General features: G+C 43.8%; 2 protein-coding genes across 3 annotated transcripts in view; one reads left to right on the top strand and one right to left on the bottom strand.

The window, feature by feature from the left end:
• The window catches only part of SPON1 (spondin 1), a 253,507-nt gene extending 243,749 nt beyond the window's left edge, over positions 1–9,758 (top strand). Inside the window, exons 13-17 of the mRNA XM_008067941.2 lie at positions 1–104; positions 190–357; positions 1,851–2,015; positions 3,999–4,262; positions 7,143–9,758. The exon at positions 1–104 is cut by the window's left edge and continues 8 nt beyond it. Of these exons, the coding sequence (XP_008066132.2) occupies positions 1–104; positions 190–357; positions 1,851–2,015; positions 3,999–4,262; positions 7,143–7,306 (865 nt within the window). The 3' untranslated portion in view covers positions 7,307–9,758. The remainder of the gene's footprint in view (positions 105–189; positions 358–1,850; positions 2,016–3,998; positions 4,263–7,142) is intronic.
• An 8,964-nt stretch (positions 9,759–18,722) lies between these two features.
• The window catches only part of RRAS2 (related RAS viral (r-ras) oncogene homolog 2), an 88,602-nt gene continuing 83,464 nt past the window's right edge, over positions 18,723–23,860 (bottom strand). For both annotated transcript variants that reach the window (XM_008067938.2, XM_021717515.1), the window contains 2 exons: positions 22,845–22,963; positions 18,723–20,227 (listed from right to left, as the gene is read on the bottom strand). In XM_008067938.2, coding sequence (XP_008066129.1) covers positions 20,140–20,227; positions 22,845–22,963 — 207 coding nt within the window. In that variant the 3' untranslated portion in view covers positions 18,723–20,139. The remainder of the gene's footprint in view (positions 20,228–22,844; positions 22,964–23,860) is intronic.

The following is a 23,860-nucleotide window of genomic DNA, read 5'->3' as shown; positions in this document are numbered from 1 at the left end:
CATGCGGTCCCGGGAGAGGTACGTGAAGCAGTTCCCGGAGGACGGCTCCGTGTGCACGCTGCCCACCGAGGAGACGGAGAAGTGCACGGTCAACGAGGAGTGCTGTGAGTGGGGGCGCCGCCGGGGGCGGGCGGGCGGCAGCGGCTCCCCAGACGGCGGGCGCGACTCCACCTCCGCGGGCCTCCCCAGCTCCCAGCAGCTGCCTGATGACCGAGTGGGGCGAGTGGGACGAGTGCAGCGCCACCTGCGGGGTGGGCGTGAAGAAGCGGCACCGCATGGTCAAGATGAGCCCGGCGGACGGCTCCATGTGCAAGGCCGAGACGTCCCAGGCGGAGAAGTGCATGATGCCCGAGTGCCGTGAGTGGGCGTGGGCCCGGGCGCGGGCGCGGGCGCGGGGCAGGCGACGGGACTGGCGGGGAGGACCCCGGCACCCTCACTACGGCCATAAAGGTCGGGGGCGAGATGAGAGTCATGGACACGTGAACAGCGGCGGGACGCAGGGAGGGCGGCTGGGGTGGCAAACGGGTGGCCTCTTGATAGAATTCCCCTGCAGCTGTTTTGTTTTGTTTTGTTTTGCTTCGTTTTGTATTTTGAGTTGGAGTCTCACTCTGTCGCCCAGACTGGAGTAGGGTGGCACGCTCACGGCCACTGCAGCCTCGACCTGCTGGGCCCCGGCGATCCTTCCACCTCAGCCTTCTAAGTAGCTGGAACTACAGGCGTGTGCCACCACGTTCAGCTAATTTTTTATTTATTGTAGAGACGAGGTCTCACCAAGTTGCCCAGGCTGGTCTCGAAGCTGTGGGTTCAGGCAGTCCTTTCTCCTCGGCCTCCCAAAGTGCTGGGATTACAGGCTTGAGCCACCGCGCTTGGCATGCAGCTTTGTTTTATAGGAGCATCTTTCTTGCGGCAGTGGGGAGGGGCACTGCATTTAGGCAGGACATATACTCCCCAGGGCCAGGTCATTCCAGTTCTGCATTGGACTTGTGTGATCCCATAAAGCATGGTCTCCTCTGCAAATGCGTATGGGCCCACACAGCAGTCATATATGCAAGCACACAAGTACATGAATGTTCTAGGGCCTTCAGTACTAATGTGCCCAAAAATGCAGCGTTGAGCCTATCCATTAGTGCAGACTTCTTGGGGCACGGGGGATGTTTCTGCCTCTACTAAGCCCCTTAGTAAGCCCTTCAATGGTGCTTCAAGTGGTGCTAACGTGGTAACCCCAAACCTAAGAGGGCTTGTGTGTAATATTTACCTATTCAAAGAAGTTACCCCGAGGTCCAGCAGGGAAAGACATGGGTTTATTTAAACCCAGGGGAGGCAGGTCCATGAATAATCCACACCTCGGGGCAATATAGCAAGCAGTTTTATGGGCAAACCAGTTAGTCAAATTCCAACAGAGTGTTTACAATTACATTGAGCAAGAGTGACAACTACATTGCTTTCAGCTTTGCATGGTCACTTGCATCCCATGACTCATTACCGGGAATATGTATACCCTTCAGAGAACAGCCTTGGCCAGAAACCACTCCCTGAGGGAGGAGGAAAACAGTCTAGATCCCGACAATGCCCCACATGTGGGGACTTGTGTACTCATTTTACTGAGCCTGATCTGACATCAGGCTATAATGACCAGCTGGGCCAGGGGAGATGGAGGAGAGTGACAAGGAGAGCAGTAGACTGCAGGGTCACTTCTTACTCTGTGGGATTCCCCCTCCTTTGAACCCATGGGCCAATTTCACTTAATCCAGGGCCAGAGCAGAGGACTGGGTGGGGGCATTGTGGGGCCAAAGAGATTCAAAAGAGCAAACGGAGCCTGGTCTCCGTGGCAAACCTGGCGCTTCATCTAGACACTATCCCATGCTTGCTGTCGCCATGGTCCGAGTGGAGCGACTGCAGCGTGACCTGCGGGAAGGGCATGCGGACCCGCCAGAGGATGCTCAAGTCTCTAGCAGAACTCGGAGACTGCAATGAGGATCTGGAGCAGGTGGAGAAGTGCATGCTGCCCGAATGCCGTAAGTCCCAGGGCTCCCGGAAGCCCTCCACATCTCTCCTGTGTTCCTGGACTCAGGAACAGGCCCTGTGCTGTGCAAACACTGCTAGATCCTAGGATCTAGCTGTGTGCTGCGGAGAAGGCGCTTGGGGTTTGGATCTCTGTGTTGGCAGTTACTTAAACACTGTCATCAGTCTCCTCATTAGTAAAGTGGGGATCCCACTACCGTGTAGAAAACACACCAAGTGCAAGTTGCTGTGAAGTCTAAATGGGAGATGCACGCAAAACAGCACAAGACTCAATAAACCTCAGTTGTTTCCCTTCCCTCCCCACACAATTATGGGCTTGCCTGACCCATGGATTTTCTGAGCTTTTCAATTATATTCCTTCTCACTGTGACTATTTTATTTACCTATGGCCAGAGGCTGGACATCAAACCAACAACTCTTGCAGCCTGGTAAGAAGGCCAGCAAAAAAACAAGCCAAGTTCTCAAAAGCTTACTCCCCCCTCTCTATCTCCTCCAAAATCTCTGTGCTCAGCTGCTTTTATTACATGGGGCTAAATTCCAAGTCTGGAGAGCCAGTTTCTCTGGCTTACAAGAGCTGTTCTTCCAGGTGGGGAAGAGGAAACACACTTGCTACCACCCACTCTTGCCTGTCTGGCTCCCTCTAAAACTCACTTGCCACCCTTCCTGCTCCCTCCCCTTGTCAGTAACCTTCAGAAGATTACTTATCATCTCTGTCCCTCAGTTTCCTCAGCCGTAAAATACTAGAAAGCACTTCAGGTGGCTCTGAGGATTAAACCAAGTAGTTGACACAAAGTGTGAGCACTGGGCCCAGCAAGGCTAGGCCTCAACGCCTGTTCCATGTAACAGCACACCTCAGCCATGTGAGGAGATAACCTGGACCATCAACTAAAGAAAGCCTGGTGTTTTTCATGGCTAAAATTGGCTCATAGTTCAAGCTAGCTACCAGGGTTGAGGCCCCAGAACCTTCTGACTGAGACAGTTTCCAACATAAAAATCTTTATACCCACAGGGTCCACTGAAGGAAGGGAGGAGAAGACGAACATTTATGGAGCACTTACTGGGCTGGGAGTCTTATCTCATTTAATCTTCACACACACACACACAACACCATTATCCCCATTTTGCAGAGAAGAAACCTACCTGAGCTCCCACAAAGGTTATAAAAACCCTGAAACTATTGAACAAAATGAGGACCCTTTAGGTTCACCCTGACCCTGGCCTTGCCAAGCCAACAGAGAATCTGGAATCATTTACCTCCTTAGGACACATCCTGAAAATCAGACCGATGTGCTATTTTCCCTTCCCATTTGTGAGATTCTGGCTCAGTAAGAATTTGCTGGATCTCAAACTGGGATCAACCATAAAACATCACTTCCTCCTGACCCTCTTCTCTACTGAGATACCCTCTTCCCATGTCTGGCTCCTGTGTTTTTGGCACAGGCTGCCATCTTTAGGACAAAGGATGATGTCGTGAACAAGAAGAGCTGCCTAGGTCTATGAAAGCCTTGACAATATCTGAGGTTTTTCACTTGTTCTCTCCAAAGAGCAGCAGGAGACTTGGTGGCCTTGCTACAATAAACACCACCAGTGAGCTGTGCCTTCCCTGAGAACACCCAGGTCCTTGGTACTGTGGGAGGCTGGTCTGTGCTGATCAGGCAATATTCTAGGGACTCACAGAGCAGGGCAAGAGGCTCTGAACACATCTTCAGAATCCCCCAAAGCCGTCTTGAATCATACAGGGGGCTTAACTGTGGGTGACGGATGACCTGGCACCTATCCTGCCTCTACTGCTTACCAACCACATGGGCTGGATGGAGTTAGTCTGCCTCTTGGAGCCTCCGTGTCTTCTTTTGTAAAATGAGATGACAGCACCGGCTTTGCATTCCTTGCAGGCTTGTTGAAGTGTTCAAAGGAATGTGTGACTGTATCTTGTTACAGATGTGAGATACACTCAATGCCCATCTGTGTCTTGCCAGCCATTGACTGTGAACTCACCGAGTGGTCCCAGTGGTCGGAATGTAACAAGTCATGCGGAAAAGGCCACGTGATTCGAACCCGGATGATCCAAATGGAGCCTCAGTTTGGAGGTGCACCCTGCCCAGAGACTGTGCAGCGAAAAAAGTGCCGCATCCGGAAATGCCTTCGAAATCCATCCATCCAGAAGCTGCGCTGGAGGGAGGCCCGAGAGAGCCGGAGAAGTGAGCAGCTGAGGGAGGAGTCTGATGGGGAACAGTTCCCAGGTATGGCTCCCACGGGTGGGATGGACTGATGTCCAGGACAGACTAGGTCTAACTTGTAGGTCTGTCAAAAAAAAAAAAAAAAGAGTGGGGAGAGACTGCATTTTCTGGGGTCTCCAGACCACATTTTGACACTAGATACAAGTTTTTTCCCATTAAGCAAGCATAATTTGGAACGGAGGGGACTGGGGGGGTAAGAGGGGTGACACTTTGTCAACGAAACTTTAGATCATATAGTCGCCTGTCAACAATAGATTTTCAAGCAAAGAACCTTCAGGAATTGCACGATCCCTTCCTTTCTACACATATATAAAACCAGAAGCCAGTCCAGCCTTGCTCAAAACAGTAGTTATGACTTAGGAACCCTATCGGCTGCTTGCGAAAGGGGAAAAAGAATGATACGGACATGTCAAAGAAGCCTTGTTTGTCATTTCAGAAATGTTCCCGAGGACCTCCCAGAACAAGCCATCTTCCATTTTAAGGGTGTGGCTCAGGCAAGACAACCCAGGCCTGAGGCTTTATGATTTATTTTTCCAAAGTTAACCATAAAGTTTAGAGCAGAGTCCTGTCAGCCTTGAGTTTTATTTTCCCATATAATATTGATCCAGGCTGCCAAATAACTAAGCGATAAATGTTGTAATAGAGCGATGAACCAAGTGCTGAGGGAACCGAGGATAAGCGTCTCACACTGACTGGAGCTCAGGAAGAAGTCAGAGCAGGGAAAATTAGAGTGGGCCTTGAAACACTTGGAGGAGTTTGCCAGTGAGAGGAGTGCATTCCAGGCAGCAGGAATAGTCGCGGCAAAGGCACAGAGACACCAAAGGGCATGTTACGCCCAAGCAGTAAGTGGGAAGCAGTTGGAGCATGGAGGATCAGGAAGGAGGCAGGAGCTCAGGCTGGAGAAGCGGGGCTCGGATCACGAAAGGCCAGTGGCCTGCTGAGGACTTGAGACTTGATTCTGAAGGTGAAGACTTTACGCGAGAGTGATTTTATCAGACCTGTGTGGAGTGGTTTGGGGGCGGTAAAAAGAGGCACAGAGGCCCGTTTTGTTTGTAACCCAAGACAAAGATTACATGTCCTCCTCCCCCTGCCTGGGCTTCACTGCTGAATAAGCCGGCCCAAGAGGGCAGCAAACCAACAAAACAGTGAACCAGGCAGATCCATGGTTAAGCCTTGGGCGCAGGCTGATAGATGTTCTCTGGAGTCCCTGAAGCGGGTGAAGATGCCCATGTAAAAGTGAAGATTAATGGGTACATCGACTTTCTAATTATTTGTAAAGGCATAGCCCAAATGACTGAACCCTTTCTTTCTATTAAAATGCTCCACGGGCTGGGCTCGGTGGCTCAGCCTATAATCCAAGCACTTTGGGAGGCTGAGGTGAGCAAATTGCCTGAGCCCGCCAGGCTGGTTCGAGACCAGCCCGGGCAACTTGGTGAGACCTTTACAATAAGTCAAAAATTAGCTGGGCGTGGCAGCACACGCCTGTAGTTCTGGCCACTTGGAAGGCCGAGGCAGAAGGATCGCTGGAGCCCAGCAGGTCGACACTGGAGTGGTCATGAGTGTGCCATGGCACTCCAGCCTGGGCAACAGAGTGAGACTCCAACTAAATAAATTAAATAAATAAGAATAAAATGCTTCACCTCGGCCAGGTGTGGTGGCTCAAGCTTATAATCCTAGCACTTTGGGAGGTCGAGGTGGGAGGATTGCCTGAGCTCAGGGGTTCGAGACCAGCCTGGGCAACTTGGTGAGACCTCAAGTGTACAATAAATCACAAAAACTAGCCGGGCATGGTGGCGTGCATCTGTAGTTCCAGTTACTTGGAAGACTGGGGCAGAGGATCGCCTAAGCCCAGCAGGTCAAGGCTGCGGTGACCGTAAAGCGTGCTACTGCACTCCAGCCTGGGTGATAAGAGACTCCAACTCAAAAAAAAAAAAAAATCTGCCTTCTATTTACTTAGCATTTAGGAGGCTAAATCTTTGGAGAGCGAGGCTTAGGAGAAAACAGCTCAATGCCACTGCCGTGTAACAGGTCACCCCACAACAGTAGCTTCTTAAATAATCACTTAACATGATTCTGTGGGTGACTGGGGCGGGCTCAGTGGGGTGATTCTTAGGTCCAGATTAGACTCATTTATGTTGCTTAAATGGGGCTGCAAGGGCCAGCCCTGCCTCACCTGCATTCCTGGGATCTCCCTGGATGGCTGGGGCCTCTCTCCACATGATCTCCCCAGTGGGCCAGCCAGGCCTGCTTTCCCAGTGGGGGAAGGGTTCTCTGCAGCTATTTTCATCCATTCATTCATTCATTTTTGAATCAAGGGCTCACTCTCTCACACAGGCTGTAGAGGCACGATCACTGCTCACAGCAGCCTTGACCTCCCAGGCTCTTTCCACCTCAACTTCCTGTAGCTGGGACTACAGGTGTGCACCACCATGCCCAGCTAATTTTTTAATTTTTCTTGTAGAGACAAGGTCTTACTATGTTTCCTAGGCTGGTCTGAACTCCTGGACTCAAGCAGTCCTCCCGCCTTGGCCTCCCAAAGTGCTGAGATGACAGGCATGCCTGACCCCTACTGGTTATCTCCAAGCCAAGTTTTTGCTCACGTCTCATTAACCAAAGCGAGTTGTATAGCTAAACCCAGATTCAAGAGGTAGAGAAATAGTCTCTGCCTCTTGACAAGAAGAGCTATGAAGCATTTATGACCATTTTTTGCAACCTGCCACATAGGAGCTAACAGTCCCCGATAAGGACTATTGGTGAAGTCAACAAATCGTTACATCCATGAGCAGAGGCACCCAGACAACTAAATTTCACAGCTCTACTAGAGTTCAGCATCCCTTTTGTCCCAATTTCTGCTGCCCTAACCAGGCTCTCTCATGCTTTCAGGCTGTAGGATGCGCCCGTGGACAGCCTGGTCAGAATGCACCAAACTGTGCGGAGGCGGGATTCAGGAACGCTACATGACTGTGAAGAAGAGGTTCAAAAGCTCCCAGTTCACCAGCTGCAAAGACAAGAAAGAGATCAGAGCATGCAACGTTCACCCTTGTTAGCAAGGGTCCAGGATCTCCAGGGCTGCACTCTAGATTCCAGAGTCTCAATGGCTGGATGATTTGCTTGTTTAAGACAATTTAAGTTGTGTACACTAGATTTTATTTCTGCAGTGTGGTTCGCTCAGTAGTCTTGTGGATGCCAGGGACGTCCTTTCTGAATACTTCTTGGGGACTCCAGGCTGAGTGGGACTCTCTCAACTCCAGCCAGCCCTCTTCCTGCACAGAAGTGAGTAGCATCAGCCACCCTGTACTAAACTGAAGCATGTCCCTCCAGAGCTTCCACCTGACCAGGCAGGACAGAGAGGCCCTCCTCCACACAGAGAGGCAACCATGTCTGGAAATGACTCTATGCCTGGGTCCCAGGGTGCAACCAGTAGGAAACAGTCCCCATCAGATGAAGAGAACAAATCCCCCTCATTCTCATCTTTGGCCTGTTCACTCTTGCAGAGAACGATTATTCATACATCTCTTTCCATTTAGTGGGATCTTAGATCTCTTGTGAAGTCTCCTCAGTCATCAGTAGTTCCTGGGGAAAGCAGAACTGGTAGACTTGAAGAGGAGTATTGATGTTGAGTGGCTTTTCTTCTTTCACTGAGAAATTCTGAATGCATTTATCTCACTCCCTATATTGGTTCCTGATACCCAAAGGGAAAAAAAAAACGATGGCTGCTTTATTTAAATGTACAGTAACCAGTCCTTACACCCAAGATAAGGAGAATTACATGTAGACAGTATTTTTCCCTCGCTTTTTTAAAATTTTGGCCACAATTCTTCAAGGAAGCCAGCCTTATGAACTTGTTGATACTAAATCCTTATTGGAACCAAGTCCACGGCAGCAAAATTGGCCTCCCTAAAAGACCCAAGCCCAAGTTTTAAAATCTCCTTACACATATCTACTTCCAGGTTTTCAGATCAGATTCTAACAAGAAAACATTTTTGTTAAACATTTTTCTGTCTGCCCAGAGCCCTCCAAGTCGTTCCTTCAACAAAGTGCTATCTCTGTACTTTATTTTTTAGTCATAACATTTTATATGTAAAGAGAAAAAGTATTTCAGAGACCAAGAGAGAACGGCTAAGAAAAGGGACTATCATGGAATCAAGTTGAGCCAGTAATTCTGGTAGAAAGTCAAACCATGTCAGTCCTCCATACAGGCCTTTCTGGTCCCCCTGAATGAGTACAGGGAAGGCCAGGTCTTACATCCCCTTTCAAGCAATTGTTAGGCACACTGAATTCAGGGAGACTGACTACCCAGGATTAATGTAAACAGACATCTTCTCAGTTGGGTCCATCAGAAGTTTTTGCTCATGCATATATTGTGAAAACTATTGTTTCATTTCTTTTGTAGGCTTTCTGTATTCCTGCTTAATCCAAATATGTACCATAAATGAGACACATACAATGCTTTGAATACACTACTTTAAGAATTTGCATTAAATACATCAGGATATTTCCAAACACAACATATATGTGCTATACCCCTGAATATGAAGTTTCTTTACACGAGATTGCTCGATAGACACTCATTGGGTGGGTCAGTCTTTTGTGTTCTTAAGCTAATTAAGTGTTCAGAGAGAGGGTTGGGTCTTTTTATAATTGTCATCCACCCCAGTCATTTTTAGTAAAAGATTCAGCATTTGCTCCTTTGTTCCGGAGGGACCATTATTACATGTGACTTACCTTTGAGTTGTTGCCAACTTTTTTTTTCATCCTCAAATGTATTGCTTTCTCCCCTCAAAGGAGCACAATATAATGAAAGAGGTTTAATTTTCTATTTGGACCAAAAAAAGTTCTAATTAAGAATCTGTTCGCTGTTGCAACATTGTTCTAAGCTATCTAGACGCATACTTACTCTCAAATCACGAAAATCAAAGTTCCTTAAGATGGAGATTCCTGTCCAAGGACAAGCCACCCCAGTGTCTCTATTTGGTCTCAGTTGAGTACATTTTAAATCCTGATTTTGGAGACTTAAAATCAGCGTAACTGGTTAATGGCTGAGAATGGGTAGCATGATTCTTGTCGCGTGTTTTTGTTTGCAATGGGGAATTTATAAGAAGCATCAAATCTCTTTCTTACCAAAGTCTTGTGTTAGGTGGTTTATAGTTTTTCTGGCTAACCAATCATTTTGGAAATAAAGACTTTTTACTACAAACATGAAATTTGTTTGGACTTCCACTTGAGATAGTAAAGAAATAATCAGACACCCAGTAAAAACTGCCATATAAAGAACAGTTACAATTGTTTATGTATTTCTATCAATGCCAAACCAGTTGTAATCCAATTTACACCTACATTTTAAGATACTAGTAAGAAGTTCAGAGATACATTGCTCAACCAGACATTGGGTCACTCACCTGTCACCTTGCCAATGCATTTTATTTGAAAAAAATCTGTTGTAGCAAATGAGAATAAAACCTGGGCTTCTTTAGACCCAGAATTGAAAAAAAATTAAAAGATTTTGTGCTGTTTTTAATTTAAACTTTGTGTATTAAACATATTTTAGGCATACTCAAAATCTACATACTCCTTCCGGGAAATAAGGGTACATTACACATTCTCACATTGACTCCAACTCTCTAGAACAGTCCAGGTTAAGTCCATAGCTAAAATGTGCTATGGTTTGAGTTTGTCCCCAAAACTCATGTTGAAATTGGATCCCCAATGTGGAAGTGTTGGGAGTTGAGGCCTAGTGGGAGCTGTCTGGGTCAGGGGCAGATCTCTCGTGATTGGTTTGGGGCCACTGTAGTGAGTTCTAGTTCTCCCAAGACTGTGTTAGTTCTCACAGAACTGTTCCTGAGAGAGAGAGGGTTGTTAGAAAGCCAGGATGCCCCTTGGGTTTTGTGTCTCCAAACATGTATGCTACCCTTTTGACCATCTCTACCGTGTTATGACACAGCATGAAAAGCCCCCGACACAAGTGAAGCAGCTTCTTGTCCTTCCCAGCCTGCAGAACCATGAGCTGAATAAAACTTTTTTTTAAGTTACTCATGCTAAGTATTCTGTGATAGCAATACCAAAAAGGATTAAGACAGATGGCAATACACACAAATTCTCACAGTAAAATTATTTCTGTCACCTATTTCTATCTAGCCCCCATGTTTAAGGCAACAGTTAAAAAATAAAGATAATTTTTTAAAAAAAGAGGCCAGGTTCAGTGACTCAGCCTTTGGGAGGCCAAGGCAAGTGGATTGCCCAAGCCCGTGGGTTCGAGACCAGCTCAGGCAACTTGGCAAGACCTCATCTCTACAATAAATCAAAACTTAGCCGGGCCTGGTAGCGCACGCCTGTAGTTCTGGCTATTTGGAAGGCTGAGGCAGAAGGATCAAGGAAGCCCAGCAGGTCGACCGTGAGTGTGACCGTGAGTGTGCCACTGCATGCACTCCAACCTGGGTGACAAAGTAAGACTCCAACTCAAAAAAATAAAATAAAAAAAGAAGAAACCTCATAGAACTGTAGAAAGGCCTCTCCTGATCATTCTATAATGGAATGTGACCTGGAGTAAAAAAAGCTCAGCTTTGGAAGCTTAGCAGCAAAGGAGTTAAATATACCCTAAAGGTATAAACACTATTGTCCAAAAATGGCTAAACATAAATGTTTAATCCTAATTATGACACAGAATCAAGGAGGATGTAGCCATAGCCACTATGTTGTTAGTTGGTGCTATCAGTTTTAATGATAGAACGATTCCATTTGTTCTTCACATTGCCCGATGTAGGGAGAAGGAATAAAAATAGTCCCTTTTGAAAATGAGTGAGATGCAGGAACAAATTATAAATAGCAGCTGAATGCTAATTAGTATGAAGCTAATTCTTCAATTTAAATCCTTCTGAATCTGAAAGCAAAAGATCTCTACCTAAATGTCAAATTTAAATAATGGCATCCTGCTTTAGAAACCCAGTTGGTTCAGGTGTTATATACTCTGCAAGGTGGAGAGGAGAGACGGGTAATGGTTCAGCATGGGAGACATGGGTTCAAATCACTGCTGCACCTTGTGAGAAGCTGGTGCTGAGTGTTTACCTTTTCTAATCTTTGGCTTTGACATAAGTGCTCAAATTCAAAGACTTCACTACTCCACCTCCACAATTTAGCCAGTTCTTAAGAGTAGGTCCTGAAAGTATCCTGTCACAGAACTGATTGAAAGCCCATTGCACCCCACCCGACCCTTCCTTCCTAAATCTGTACATAGGTACTTTGTGTTGAAGATGGTTTGAGCTGCATTTCTGTTACTTAAAACTGAGGCCAGGCTCAGTGACTCAACCTGTAATCCCAGCATTTTGGGAGGCCGAGGCAAGTGGATCATCTGAGCCTGTGGGTTCGAGACCAGCCTGGGCAACTTGACAAGACCTCATCTCTACAATATATATTTTTTTTAATTAGCCGGATGTGGTAAGTGCATGCGTGTAATTGCAGCTACTTGGAAGGCTGAGGCAGAAGGATCACCAGAGCCTAGCAGGTCGATGATGGGGTGGCCATGAATGTGCCACTGCACTCCAGCCTAGGTCACAGAGTGAGATTCCAACTCAAAAAAAAAAAAAAAAAAAATGAAAATGTCATGACAAAATATGCATGCATAACTTTACAGTTATTATCAAAGTGAAATTTGATTGTTTTCACTTAACATTCATAATATTCATGATGTCTTAACATAAGACAGCATTCATTAACATTTTATCATATTGCTCTAAATACTCCCGTCTTTAGAAATGATTGGTAATAGTTCTCATATTTTAAGCAGTTACATGTTTAATTTGCCTTTACCTCAAATAATTGACAAGTATTAACAGAAGGGAAAAAGGCAAAAACATGTTATTCAAGCCTACAGACTCCTCTACAGCACTAAGTGCAGTCCCTGTTTTTTCTACTGTTGGAATGCAATTCCTACTGGGGGACCCTAACCTGGAATTACGAACTTACCTAGGAAGTCAGAAGGGCCACTTGTGTAAAATACCTGCATCTCCTGCTCTCATCCCACTATGCTAACACTGCTCAAAGCAAGACCTGTAGCCTGATACCATTCACAAATGGAATACCAAAATTGAAGGCAGTGTTTAAAACTTTGCTAAATTTGGCATTGCTATAATATGCGAGAATGATTATTTTCCTGGTAAATCATTTTTTATTATATTTAGCAAAGTCTCAATTCACAATGATAGAGATCAAACATTTTTTTAACTGTTCCTTCAACAGTCTTGAGAAGCTGCACAATGCCAATTTCCACCAGTCAGAAAGAGACTTCAGCCTGTAAATTAGGCTTTTATAGTTCTCAAATGCTTAAGTATCCAGATGGTAATATTTAGTTCCACATCTGGATACCTAGATATCTGTGATGAAGTACCTTATACTGGCTCTCTTTCTTGCTCCTCTAACATCCTGCCCATAAAGCAGGATAACTGCCCCATCACCGGACAAAAACTGCCCCTGATTTTGCCACAGAATTTCTCACAACAGCCAACCCTTACTTTCTCCACATCCTTACCCTCCAATCACACCTCAACTATTATCTGGTTTCCCCAACCAGAGGACTGAAACAAATATAAGGCGGCAACAGAACCTGTAATTGATCACTGCTGACTCTTCCATTCTGCGTAACACACAATGCTTTCTACCACCCTCTTGGCTTCCTTGACAGGATCCCGGTCCTCTCCAGTTTCTGACTGCTTCTTTTCATTTTTTTGCTGCCTTTTAATCTTCAACCCCATAAAAGTTTGTTTTCCCTTTGTTGTACCGTCTCTCAAACACACTCTTCCTAGTGGATATTATCCACTCCTATCTCTCAATCATGGACTCAAAATAGACAAATTCCAAATCTGCACTTCTAGTCTTAGCTTTTTTTTTTTTTAATAGTTGATGTCTCACTCTGTTGCCCAGGATGAAGAACAGTGGCATCGTCACGGCTCATTGCGGCTTTGACCTCCTGGGCTCAAGCAATCCTCCCACCTCAGCCTCTCAAATAGCTGGGACTACAGTTACACACCACCACACTCAACTAACTTTTTTATTCTTTTGTAGAGATGAAGTCTCACTATATTGCCTAGGCTGGTTTTGAACCCCTGGGCTCAAACAATCCTCCCACCTTGGCATCTCCAAGTGCTGGGATTACAGGTGTGAGCCACCTTGCCCGGCCTTAGCCTCTTCATTTGAGCCCCAACTCCCATTCCCAAATGGCTCCTAGACTAACCCGCATGTGACTGTACCAGCTTCATATATTCTATCACTAGAGAGTTGCCTATATTCCTTATTTCAGCTAGTAACACCACCACCTTCTGGTCACTCCGACTCCATTATTTTGCCGGCTAAAAACACTTTCTGGATATCTCTCTAGTGTTCATTCCTCTTCTCCCCATGTCACTGAAATTCAAGCCTTCATCATCTTTCTCTGATCTCACCCATTCATCAAATGATTTTTACTGTGGGCATTAAGGGTAAAGCAGTAGCACACACACGTTTCTGCCCTCACTGAGTCTGTGATGCTGAGAGGACAGGTTCCAACAACAACCTTTTACCTGCCTCCCTCTCTTATCTGCCCTCTCTGCAATTCACATGACCACTAGATTAGATCAGAGGCACTCAAATCTTTGGCAGTTTCCCATTATCCAGAGGCAGGCCTTCCTATTTAAAGCCCTCCACAGCCTGGCTCCAGTCTGCTTTATCATATTTCCCACCATGTAGAATCTCTTGGACCAAGGTTTCAGGCCCAGAATGCACCACGCATCCTGCCAACTCTGTGCCTTTCCTCAGTCTTTCCACCAACTCACTCATCTTCTATCCTCCCAATGTCAAATCCTCCCAATCAGTCAAGCTCCAGCTAAAGCGCCATTTCTAAGAATATACGCCACCATCTCCTCCACTAGGCAACACTTTTTGCTTGCTTCTTATATATTCTGCCTTAAAACAGAGGGGCCCAGCATTGTGTCACTCTAAAATTTTAACCACTAGACTCTGAGATATTTGAAGGAAGGGAAATGCCACATTTATCCATTTCCCCAGAATGCCTAATACAGCCTTAAACAAAGAAATCTGCTTGGTCAAGCCCCAAATTTAGATAATCATCAATATAGCAGATATGTCAATAAGAGTGTAACATTCTACTCTGAAATACTATAACTCTCTAAGCAAACAATATGGGGATAAAACTCTAGAACAGAAATTCATGACAGTCCATTCAAGAAATACTGCTTTAAAGAATTTCCAAATAAATAAAGAGGCACACAAGATTCTAAATTCGGAAATATAACCTCAAACGCTAAATGTGCTACAGAAGCAAAGTTGGCACACCATGGCCTGTGGGTCAAGTCCATCCCATTCTCTTGTTATGGCACAGAATGGCTCTTACCTTTTTTTTTTTTTTTTGAGTTGGAATCTCGCTCTGTGGCCCAGGCTGAAATGCCATGGCATACTCATGGCCACCGCAGCATTTACCTGCTGGACTCCAGCGATCCTTCCACCTCAGCCTTCCAAGTAGCTGGAACTACAGGCGCGCGCGACCATGCCCGGCTAATTTTTTTTTTTTAACTTATTGTAGAGACAAGGTCTCACCAATTTGCCCGGGCTGGTCTCGAATCCACAGGCTCAGGCAATCCACTCGCCTCGGTCTCCCAAAGAGCTGGGGTTACAGGTTGTGCCACCAAGCCCAGCCACCATTTTAAATGGCTGGGAAACAAATGTGAGAGTAATATTTTATGACATATGACAATGATATGAAACACAAACTTCAGTGTACACAAAGTTGCATTGGAACACGGCCACATCCATTCATTTACATATTATGTATGACTAATTTGGTGCTATAATAACAGATTGAGTGGATGGGACAGAGACTACACAGCCTGTAAAGCCCGAGAGAATATTTACAATGTGGCCCTTTAGCGAAAAGCTTGCTAACCCCCAGCAATAGAGAAAAAAAATGACCACACAGAGAAGGCCTATTCGTGCCATGAGTCTGGCCACTCTTTGTGAGAAAAACTTTCAAGTCAGAGTGAAAAAACTACAAGGCACCTCTGGTTGTACAGCAGGAAACAAATGGAAAAAACTTCAACTTCTAATCATGATGGACTAACAGGGCCGGATCTTCCCTCCTGCCTCAGATAATTAAAAAACTGGACGAAACACACTAAACACCAGTTCTCAGCCATTGTACACACGGCAGGACAAGGCTGCAATCCTGATGCAGGGAAAACAAATAAGGTAAGCCTTAAGACTCCCCTGGCTTTCTGCCTGGAGGCACATTCCAGGCTATACAAGGGATGGGGGATTCCAGTTAGGGCACAACTGTTTCCCTGAACTGAAAGCACAGACATTAGAGATTAGGAAGTTTTGAAGCAGCTGAAAGTTGCAGGACAAAGTCCTGGAAAGGAGAGAGCTGCACAGAAAAAGAGCTCCAAAAACATGTATAGGGTCAATGAAGCTTTGCCGAATATTAAGATACATATGTATAGGGTGAAACTCCAGGAAGCTGGGCAAAGAATGGCCCAGGAGCTGTGAACAGAATAGTTCCCCAGAGCTCACATGAGGCTGGGAATTGGTTTAGTTCTCACAAGCCAAATTGGAGAGTCTACTCAGGGCATTCAGTAGAAAGACCTCAAAAGGGCCACACTTAAGTAGTGGAGCTAAACTGTACAGAGAAAACGACTACTTGAGAGTATACGAAACTTAAAAAGAAGTCTTGAAGGGATGGAACTGAACTGCAGTTCAGTAAGTTAACTGACTACCAGGACAAAGCCCCAAAATCTTCAGATGAAGACCAAAGTCTAGACAACCAACAGATAAAACAATGTCCATCATCCAAGACATTACTAGACACGTGAAAAACTAGTAAAATGTGACCTACAACTAAATAAAAATTAGTCAACAGAAACAAATCCAAAAATTATAGATGATAGAATCAGCAAAGACATTAAAACAGCTATTGTAACTGAAAGGATAGAGACCAAAATGGAGTTTCTCTGGCCTCCTTAAGCCAGACAATAATCCTTTCCTGGAACTCTGGGCAAGACATAAGACATTGAGATTAATATCACCTAAAGAATTTGTCTTTTGCCATGCCTGTAATCCCATCATTTTGGGAGGCAGAGGCAAGAGGACTGCCTGAGCCCAGGGGTTTGAGACCAGCCTGGGCAACTTGGCAAGACCTCATCTCTACAATAAATCAAGAAAAATTAGCCTAGCTACTTGGAAGGCTGAGGCAGAAATATCGCCTGAGCCCAGAGGGTCGAGGCTGCAGTGGTCATGAGTGTGCCACTGCATTCCAGCCTGGGCAACAGAGTGGGTGAGACTTTGACTCAAAAAAAAAAAAAAAAAAAAAAACTTGTCTTTCAGCTATTGGACCTGCCCCTCCCATCCATCCGGTGATCAGAGGTGATAGACCAAACCCATCACCATGGCTCACCCATCTGCCTGCCATACATCACTGTTACATCAGTAGCTGTGCTTAGCTAGCCCTTCCTGATGATGTAAAACAAATCACTACCCAATCACACTAATGACTTGTCACCATCAAAGGGAAGCTTTAAAAAGCATTCAACCACAAGCAGTGGCCACCATTGCTTTTGTTAAGCTCTGGCCCCCTCTCCTGCCTTGGGGAGGTGAATCTCTTCTCTCTCTCCCTAAGCTACTTTCTAAATAAACTCTGTTTTCTAATCTAATTTCTGTGCAATTCTTTGCATCTTACCCATGGCACTGGATCACACCCCCTCACCTCCCACCCCCACCCTGTTTCTGAGCTTACAATAACCATGTTCAAATATCCAACGCAGCATTTCTCAACTGGGGTTCTGTGAGAATTGAGCGACTAAATTTTCTCAATTCTCCCAAGGATGAAACACAGTCTGTGCCATTCTAGACACACAGATGAGAAATTAATTCATAACACACAACAAACAAGGCATTAGAGCTCAATTTTCTGGGAACTGAGCTTGCTAAGAGGAATATATAAACATAATGAGAAGAGAAACAGAATATATTAAGGAGATCCAAATAGAACTTCAAGGCCAGGCTCGATGGCTCAGCTTGTAATCCCAGCATTTTGAGAGGCTGAAGCAAGTGGATTGCCTGAGCCCATGGGTTCGAGACCAGCCTGGACAACTAGTGAGACCTCGTCTCTACAATAAATAAAAAACAAAAAATTAGCTGGACGTGGTAATGCGAACCTGTAGTTCTGGCTACTTGGAAAGCTGAGGTGGAAGGATCACCGGGGCCCAGTAGTTCAATGCTGTGGTGGCCATGAGAGTGCCACTGCACTCCAGCCTGGGCGACGGATTTAGATTCCAACTAAAAAAAAAAAAAGTAGCAATAAAAATTATTCAAGACACACATTGCTTCTGCACTAGACTGGAGTCCAGTCTCTCTCTGTCTCTCTCTCTCTTTCTTCTTCCCCCCAATCGCCAACGCTGTCTCCACCTTTGGGGTACCCTGAACCCAGCTGGAGCTGGTCTCCAGCAGTTAAGATGAGATCTCATTGTGTTGCCCAGACTGGTCTAGAACTCCTGACCTCAGGTTATCCTCCTGCCTCAGCCCCTTGAGTTACTGGGACTACAGATGAAAAAAGTCCTCAAAGGGAAACATCTTGCCGATGTAGAAGAGGTGAAACAAAAATCTGCAGAAGCACTGAAAGGCATCAAAATCGACAAGTTAAAAAACTGTTTTGAGTAGGGGAAAAGCATCTTGATAGAGTATTGCATCAAACAGAGAGTACTTTGTTGGTGACTGAAGTTTAAACATGTCAGAATAAATACACAATTTTTTATAAATAAATCCCAGGTTTGGGGGGGTCCTCCCTCATATAAATAAATTTAATTTCTTCAAAAAATTATTCAAGGTGAAGCATGACAAGGAAAAAATTAATTAATTGAGATAGAATGTGAAGATTTTCTCATTAAATTTGGATATTATGTAAGTAGTCTCTTGTTACCTAAAGTTACCCATGACAAAAAACTTTCCCAATTGAAAATACTACCAAGGATATGTGATGGTGCCAAGGTATCAAAAGCCACGGGATATATGTGGTAGCTTCCTGGGCATTAAGTTTATTAGAAGACGTTAAAGGAAGAAAGATAATGCTAATATAATTGTATTATGGAGTACAGTGTGAAATTATGTAATTTTTATTATATTTCAAATAAATGTATTGTGTGCTCTGCTTAAGCTGTTGTAGGCTTCATCCTTGGAGGGGGTCTACATATTCACCTTCCTCTACAGTTGAGGTTCTCTGTCAGGCATTTCATGCAAAAAGTTTAAGAAACGCTGACTTAAGGGAACATTCAGGAAATCACTAAGAAGATCAAACTGTTTCACATCAACTTCACCTGCTGGAACCACCCTCAGGTGCTTTTGAGAAAAAGTACAGAGCACTAAAATAAGTTTCTTCTAATATTCATTCCCTCAAGCAACCACTGAAATAACAAAATGAGTAATCAAGCATCATCTTGTGATAACAGATCAATTTAATTCTAGCACCTGGAACTATACAAGGGTATGCTTTATAAACTTCATGGGACTGTTGTACACATTCAATAAAGTGACAACTGTGCAATACCACTTAGTATCTTAAAATCAGGAACACACTTTTGAATTGTTTAAACACAATCCACAGAATTAAAAACAAAATCAAAAGCCATCCACAGTTATACTAATTGTCAATTAAAACTTTTACACTTAATACTTGATATAACAGTCATTCTCTAGTAGGAAAGATGGAAAGTGATTTCAGAGTCGCATTCTTGTTGTATTCTATTGGGAAGGTTTCTTGAGCAGACATGTGACTGGCCAAAGGTGGGTACAACCAAGACCAGACCAGCAAGTACAAGTTCTACCACAGTTTCTGTAGTTTCCACTTTTCTTCTTTGTCAGTTAAAAGTGAATAGTGAGAATTAAATACTTATCTTTACATATACACAAGGTATGCTGTGAAAGCATATTTGCTTACAAACATATAAAAATACTTGTTAACTAGTTTGATAAGAAAATAATGTATAAAAGTATATAGCAAAAACATTAATCATCTCTGACCCTGGAAAGATCAATTCCATATTTTATATTACATCAAACAAAAACAGTTTTAGTTCTTTTGAATCCCTTATCCAGAAATATTTGAAAAGGAAGACAGAAATTATTCATTTTTACCCTTAGCATGGCTATGAAAAGAGTTAAATTAAAAATCAAGTTCACCAAAATACCTAAATTCAGAATGAGTCCAAATATTTGGCCATATAGGATATTATATTTTCAAGAGTAGGAGTAATAAAGGCTTTTATAAGCAGTTTTAAATTCATAAATACAATAGGCATTTGGGTATTTTGGCCACTGGAAAACAAAAGCTGTAGTATCAGCAAAGGTCTGAGATGTCTCACTTATGTAGATTCAATTCAGTGTATTTAAAGTTAACTAAAGTTGACATTAAAATTTTTAAAGATAGGCAAAAATTCACATTTAAGAAAAAAACTCCCTATATTTCTATTTAGAGTAACAGTAGGCAATATGATTCCAGAAGTTAAAAACTATTTCACAACCTGTGGCTTCAGCTTGGCAAACAGCCTAGGTTCCAAAACTGATTCATCTCCATTAAAATGTAAGCACTTAAAAAAAGATTCTGTGTATACAGACACATATTTAAAAGGGATCAGATAATCTTTGAAGCAGCCTTAGTGTTTCCTTTAATCTGTGTGGAAATGACCATTGTATTAGCTTCACGGAAAGTATTAGCCAGTTTCCTGGTCTAAGGCTAACATGGTGATCATTTATTTGTCTAAGGCTGGAAAGGTACCAACATGATGTAAACTGTAAGGAGAGAGGAGAAGATGAGGGCTTTTCTTGGCAGTTGGTAGCTAAAACTCAAGGGGTTCTAGAAAATGACACAATGGCAGCCTTTCTTGTCTTTTTCTTTCCGCGTTGGTTCTGGTGAAGGAGGACATTCCTGCTCTTGAAATTTCCTGTAAGACAGAAAAATCTAAAATATAATCACCCACTTGATAATCTACTATTACAAATGCAGGTTGTTTTTAGAAAAGTTCCATTTAAGTGCATATGTTTTTCAATGGTTTTTGTTGTTGTTGTTGTTTTATTTGTTTGTTTTCAATCAGGGGCCCATTCTGCTGCCAGGCTGGAGTGCAGTGGCACCATCATGGTTCACCGCAGCCTCAACCTTCTGAGCTCAGGCAATCCTTCTGCCTCAGCCTCCAGAGTAGCTGGGATGACTGTGTGTCACCATACCCAGCTAATTTTTTGTAGAGTTGAGGTCTTGCTATGTTGCCCAGGCTGGTCTCAAACCCCTGGGTTCAAGCAACCCTCCTGCCCCTGCCTCCCAAAGTACTGGGATTACAGGCCTGAGCCAACCAGCCCATCTGCTTTTCAATGTTAAACTTCAACTAGGAATCAAAGCAAGTATCTGTGCCCCTCCTCCAAAGGTCACAAATGCTTCAACACCACATAAGCAGAGCTGTCTTAACTGCTTTAAAGGATGAGTCCTGAATCAGATGAGATGCTAGATTCAGTAACCTCTAAATTCCCTTCTCAAACTAAAATTCCATGACTCTAAAGTACACTTAGGAATAAACATCCATCACTAGAGTAAAAATATAAAACTACCCTTGTGAGGTATGCAGTTCTTATCCTTGTTCTGCCACTTATTAAAGTCAGTGTTTGGCAAGATAGAGGACCCCTCTGAGTCTTGGTTGTTTAGAAGAGAATGGGGGAACTTACCTTTTACAGTTGCTGTGAGGATTAAAAATCTTGTGAGCTAGATGCAGTGGCTCATGCCTATAATCCCAGCATTATGGGAGGCGGAAGCAAGAGGCTTGCCTGAGCCCAGGGGTTTGAGACTAGCCTGGCTAACTTGGCGAGACTGCATCGCTACAAAAAATCAAAAAGACAGCCAGGCATGGTGGTGCACTCCTATAGTACCAGCTACTTGGAAGACTGAGGCAGAAGGATTGCCTGAGCCCAAGAGGTTGAGGCTGCGTAGTCATGATGATGCTACTGCACTCTAGCCTGGGCAACAGAGTGAGACTCCAACTCAAAAAAAAAAAAAAAAAAAACTTGTAACATTTAAAATATGCCAAATAGTGCCTGGCATTAACCCCCCCATTCACTCCTAAATGATTGATAGATAAGGACAGATCCTAAGACTCAAAACGAAGGACAATTATTTCAAAAAGGCAATGTTAATTATTTTAAGAAGGCACTGTAATCCCAGCTCTTGGCAAGGCCGAGATGGAAGGATTATATGAGACCAGGAGTTCAAGACTAGCCAGAGCAATAAAGTAAAACCCTGTCTCTACAAAAAGAGAAAAGAAGATCCTGTTTCATCAGTTGTTAACACTAAAATGGAACGGGAATGGGGAGACAGAAAGATATATAACATATAATTTTCCATTTTAGCCATTTTTAAGTATAAAATTCAGTGGCTTTAAGTATATTCACACTGTTGGGCAACCATCACCATCATCCATCTCCAGAACTCTTTTTCATCTTGCAAAATTGAAAGTCTGTACTCATAAAACAATAATGGGACTAGGACTGTTAACAAACTACTAAAAAAACAACAACCTATAACCTTCATTTTTTCTTCTTTCTACACAAAAAGAATACCTTGGCATGGGGTTAACAAGTAACAAGCTCAGGTGTCAATTCCCCTTTTATACACAATAAACAAGTGCCCACTCCATAGTCCCACCAAACAATCCAGCAGAGCAAAGGTGAATGAAGTAGGAGACAGGGCACTGAGCCCCAAAATAATCCAATAAAGTCCCACCGCCCACTAAAGCAGCTTCTTCCTTCCTTTTTTTTTCTTTTCTCATAAGAGCAAAGAGAGCAACTTTATCTTTCTCACCCACAAGCATATATAGGAACTCTAGCAGACCTCACCCATCACCTCCAGCTTCTTGAAGCCCATGAACACTTTCTAAACCACAGGGCCCCCAAGGTCATCTTACAAAAACATTCTTTGTAGTGTGGGATGGCACACATCACACCTCATGGGCTCTCCACCGTCTCTACTACCAGGCTTTCACGTAGCCTGGCAGGAGGAGGGTAAGCAGAAAAGCAAGAGCACAGGCTCTCGGATCAGATTGGAATTCAAGGCCAGCTCTGCCACTAAATTTTTTTTTTTAATGTTTAAACTCTGAACATAATGACTTATTTCTCTGTACCTCCATTTTCTCCTCTGAAAATGAGGTTAAAACAAAATATTTAGCTTATTGGGGGGCGGTGAGAATTAAATGTAATAATACATGTAAAGCATTTAGCATGGTATCTGGCAGAGATTACCATTCAAATGTTAGCAGTTGTCATCACCATATTCACACCGTCACTATCTTTGGAAGCTGTCTTTCTTCTTTTCAAAACCCCTCAAAGTATACTTTCTTCTACAACATAACGAAGTTAGATTTTATATGTTGGAAGTGCCTAGAACATGCACTTAAATAACATTTTTAACACACCATGTGTATGAACCCCTAGAAAGGAATCACTCCTATACATAATATCCTCTAACTAAAAACATTTCATAGTAATGTATTAAAACACACTTCTGGAATGTATTTTGCTTACCTTATAACCCGGACAAGTTCATGGAAAGCTTGATCTACATTCATCCTAATCTTTGCTGATGCCTCCATGTACGTTACTTTAAGTTGCCTTGCTAACTGCTGTCCTTCTTCCTGTGTTACCTGAAATTCCAACAGTTGTGTTTACGATACATATTAACAATTACATCTGTCCATCTACTCCTGGCCACAGATGTGCTAATAATTCAGTGAGAGGCCAAGCTGTTTTACCATAAGATAATGTTAACGGTTCTACATAAACTGAAGCCAAATCTGCAGAACATACTTGTGATGGAAATGCTACCATATACAATACTTCCATCTACAGATTACACAAAAAACATTAAATACAAAGGCAATACATTCTGAGAAGGCAAAGTATGAGGTGTTATGAAAGTTTTTGACCCTGTCGGGGAGGTGAGGTTAGTTCTCTTAAGGAAGTACTATTTAAGTTAAGAACGAAATAAAGAGCAAGGAGTTGGAGTTGGAGGGTGTGAGGAATATCTCTGACAGAAGAAACAGCATGTGTGACTCCATGATAGCAAATGAACTTTCCAAATTCCAGAAAGTGAAAGAAGGCTAATATAGCTGGAATACAATAATACTACCTTCCTGCTTCTTTACATGCCTGTGTATTTTTGATGGCATGACTGGGAATTTTACCTACTGGGTACTAGGTATTTTGTGTTCCTAAACATATTGTTGAAACTTTCTTCCTGAATGCAGTTTACTTGGAAACATCGTGGTCCTTTTTGGGTCATGTTTTAGGTCTGGGTATAGGGTACCAGAACAGTTTGTAGTCTAGGGCCACTTCTGCCCCACTATTGGGATGCGATCCTGAGTATACCATCCAGTACTCTTAAGAAACATGAGGTTGGCCAGGCTCGGTGGCTCAGCCTGTAATCCCGCACTTTGGGAGGCCTAGGTGAGTGAACTGCCTGAGCCCACGGGTTTGAGAACTGCCTGGGCAACTTGGCAAGTCCTCATCTCTACAATAAATCAAAAAAAAAATTAGCCAGG

Source organism: Carlito syrichta, unplaced genomic scaffold (genome assembly GCF_000164805.1).
Source record: "Carlito syrichta isolate Samal-C Ts95f unplaced genomic scaffold, Tarsius_syrichta-2.0.1 Scaffold309824, whole genome shotgun sequence".
Taxonomy (NCBI): domain Eukaryota; kingdom Metazoa; phylum Chordata; class Mammalia; order Primates; family Tarsiidae; genus Carlito; species Carlito syrichta.
The sequence above is the reverse complement of the archived record's forward strand: the minus strand, read 5'-3'. Positions and strand labels throughout refer to the sequence as shown.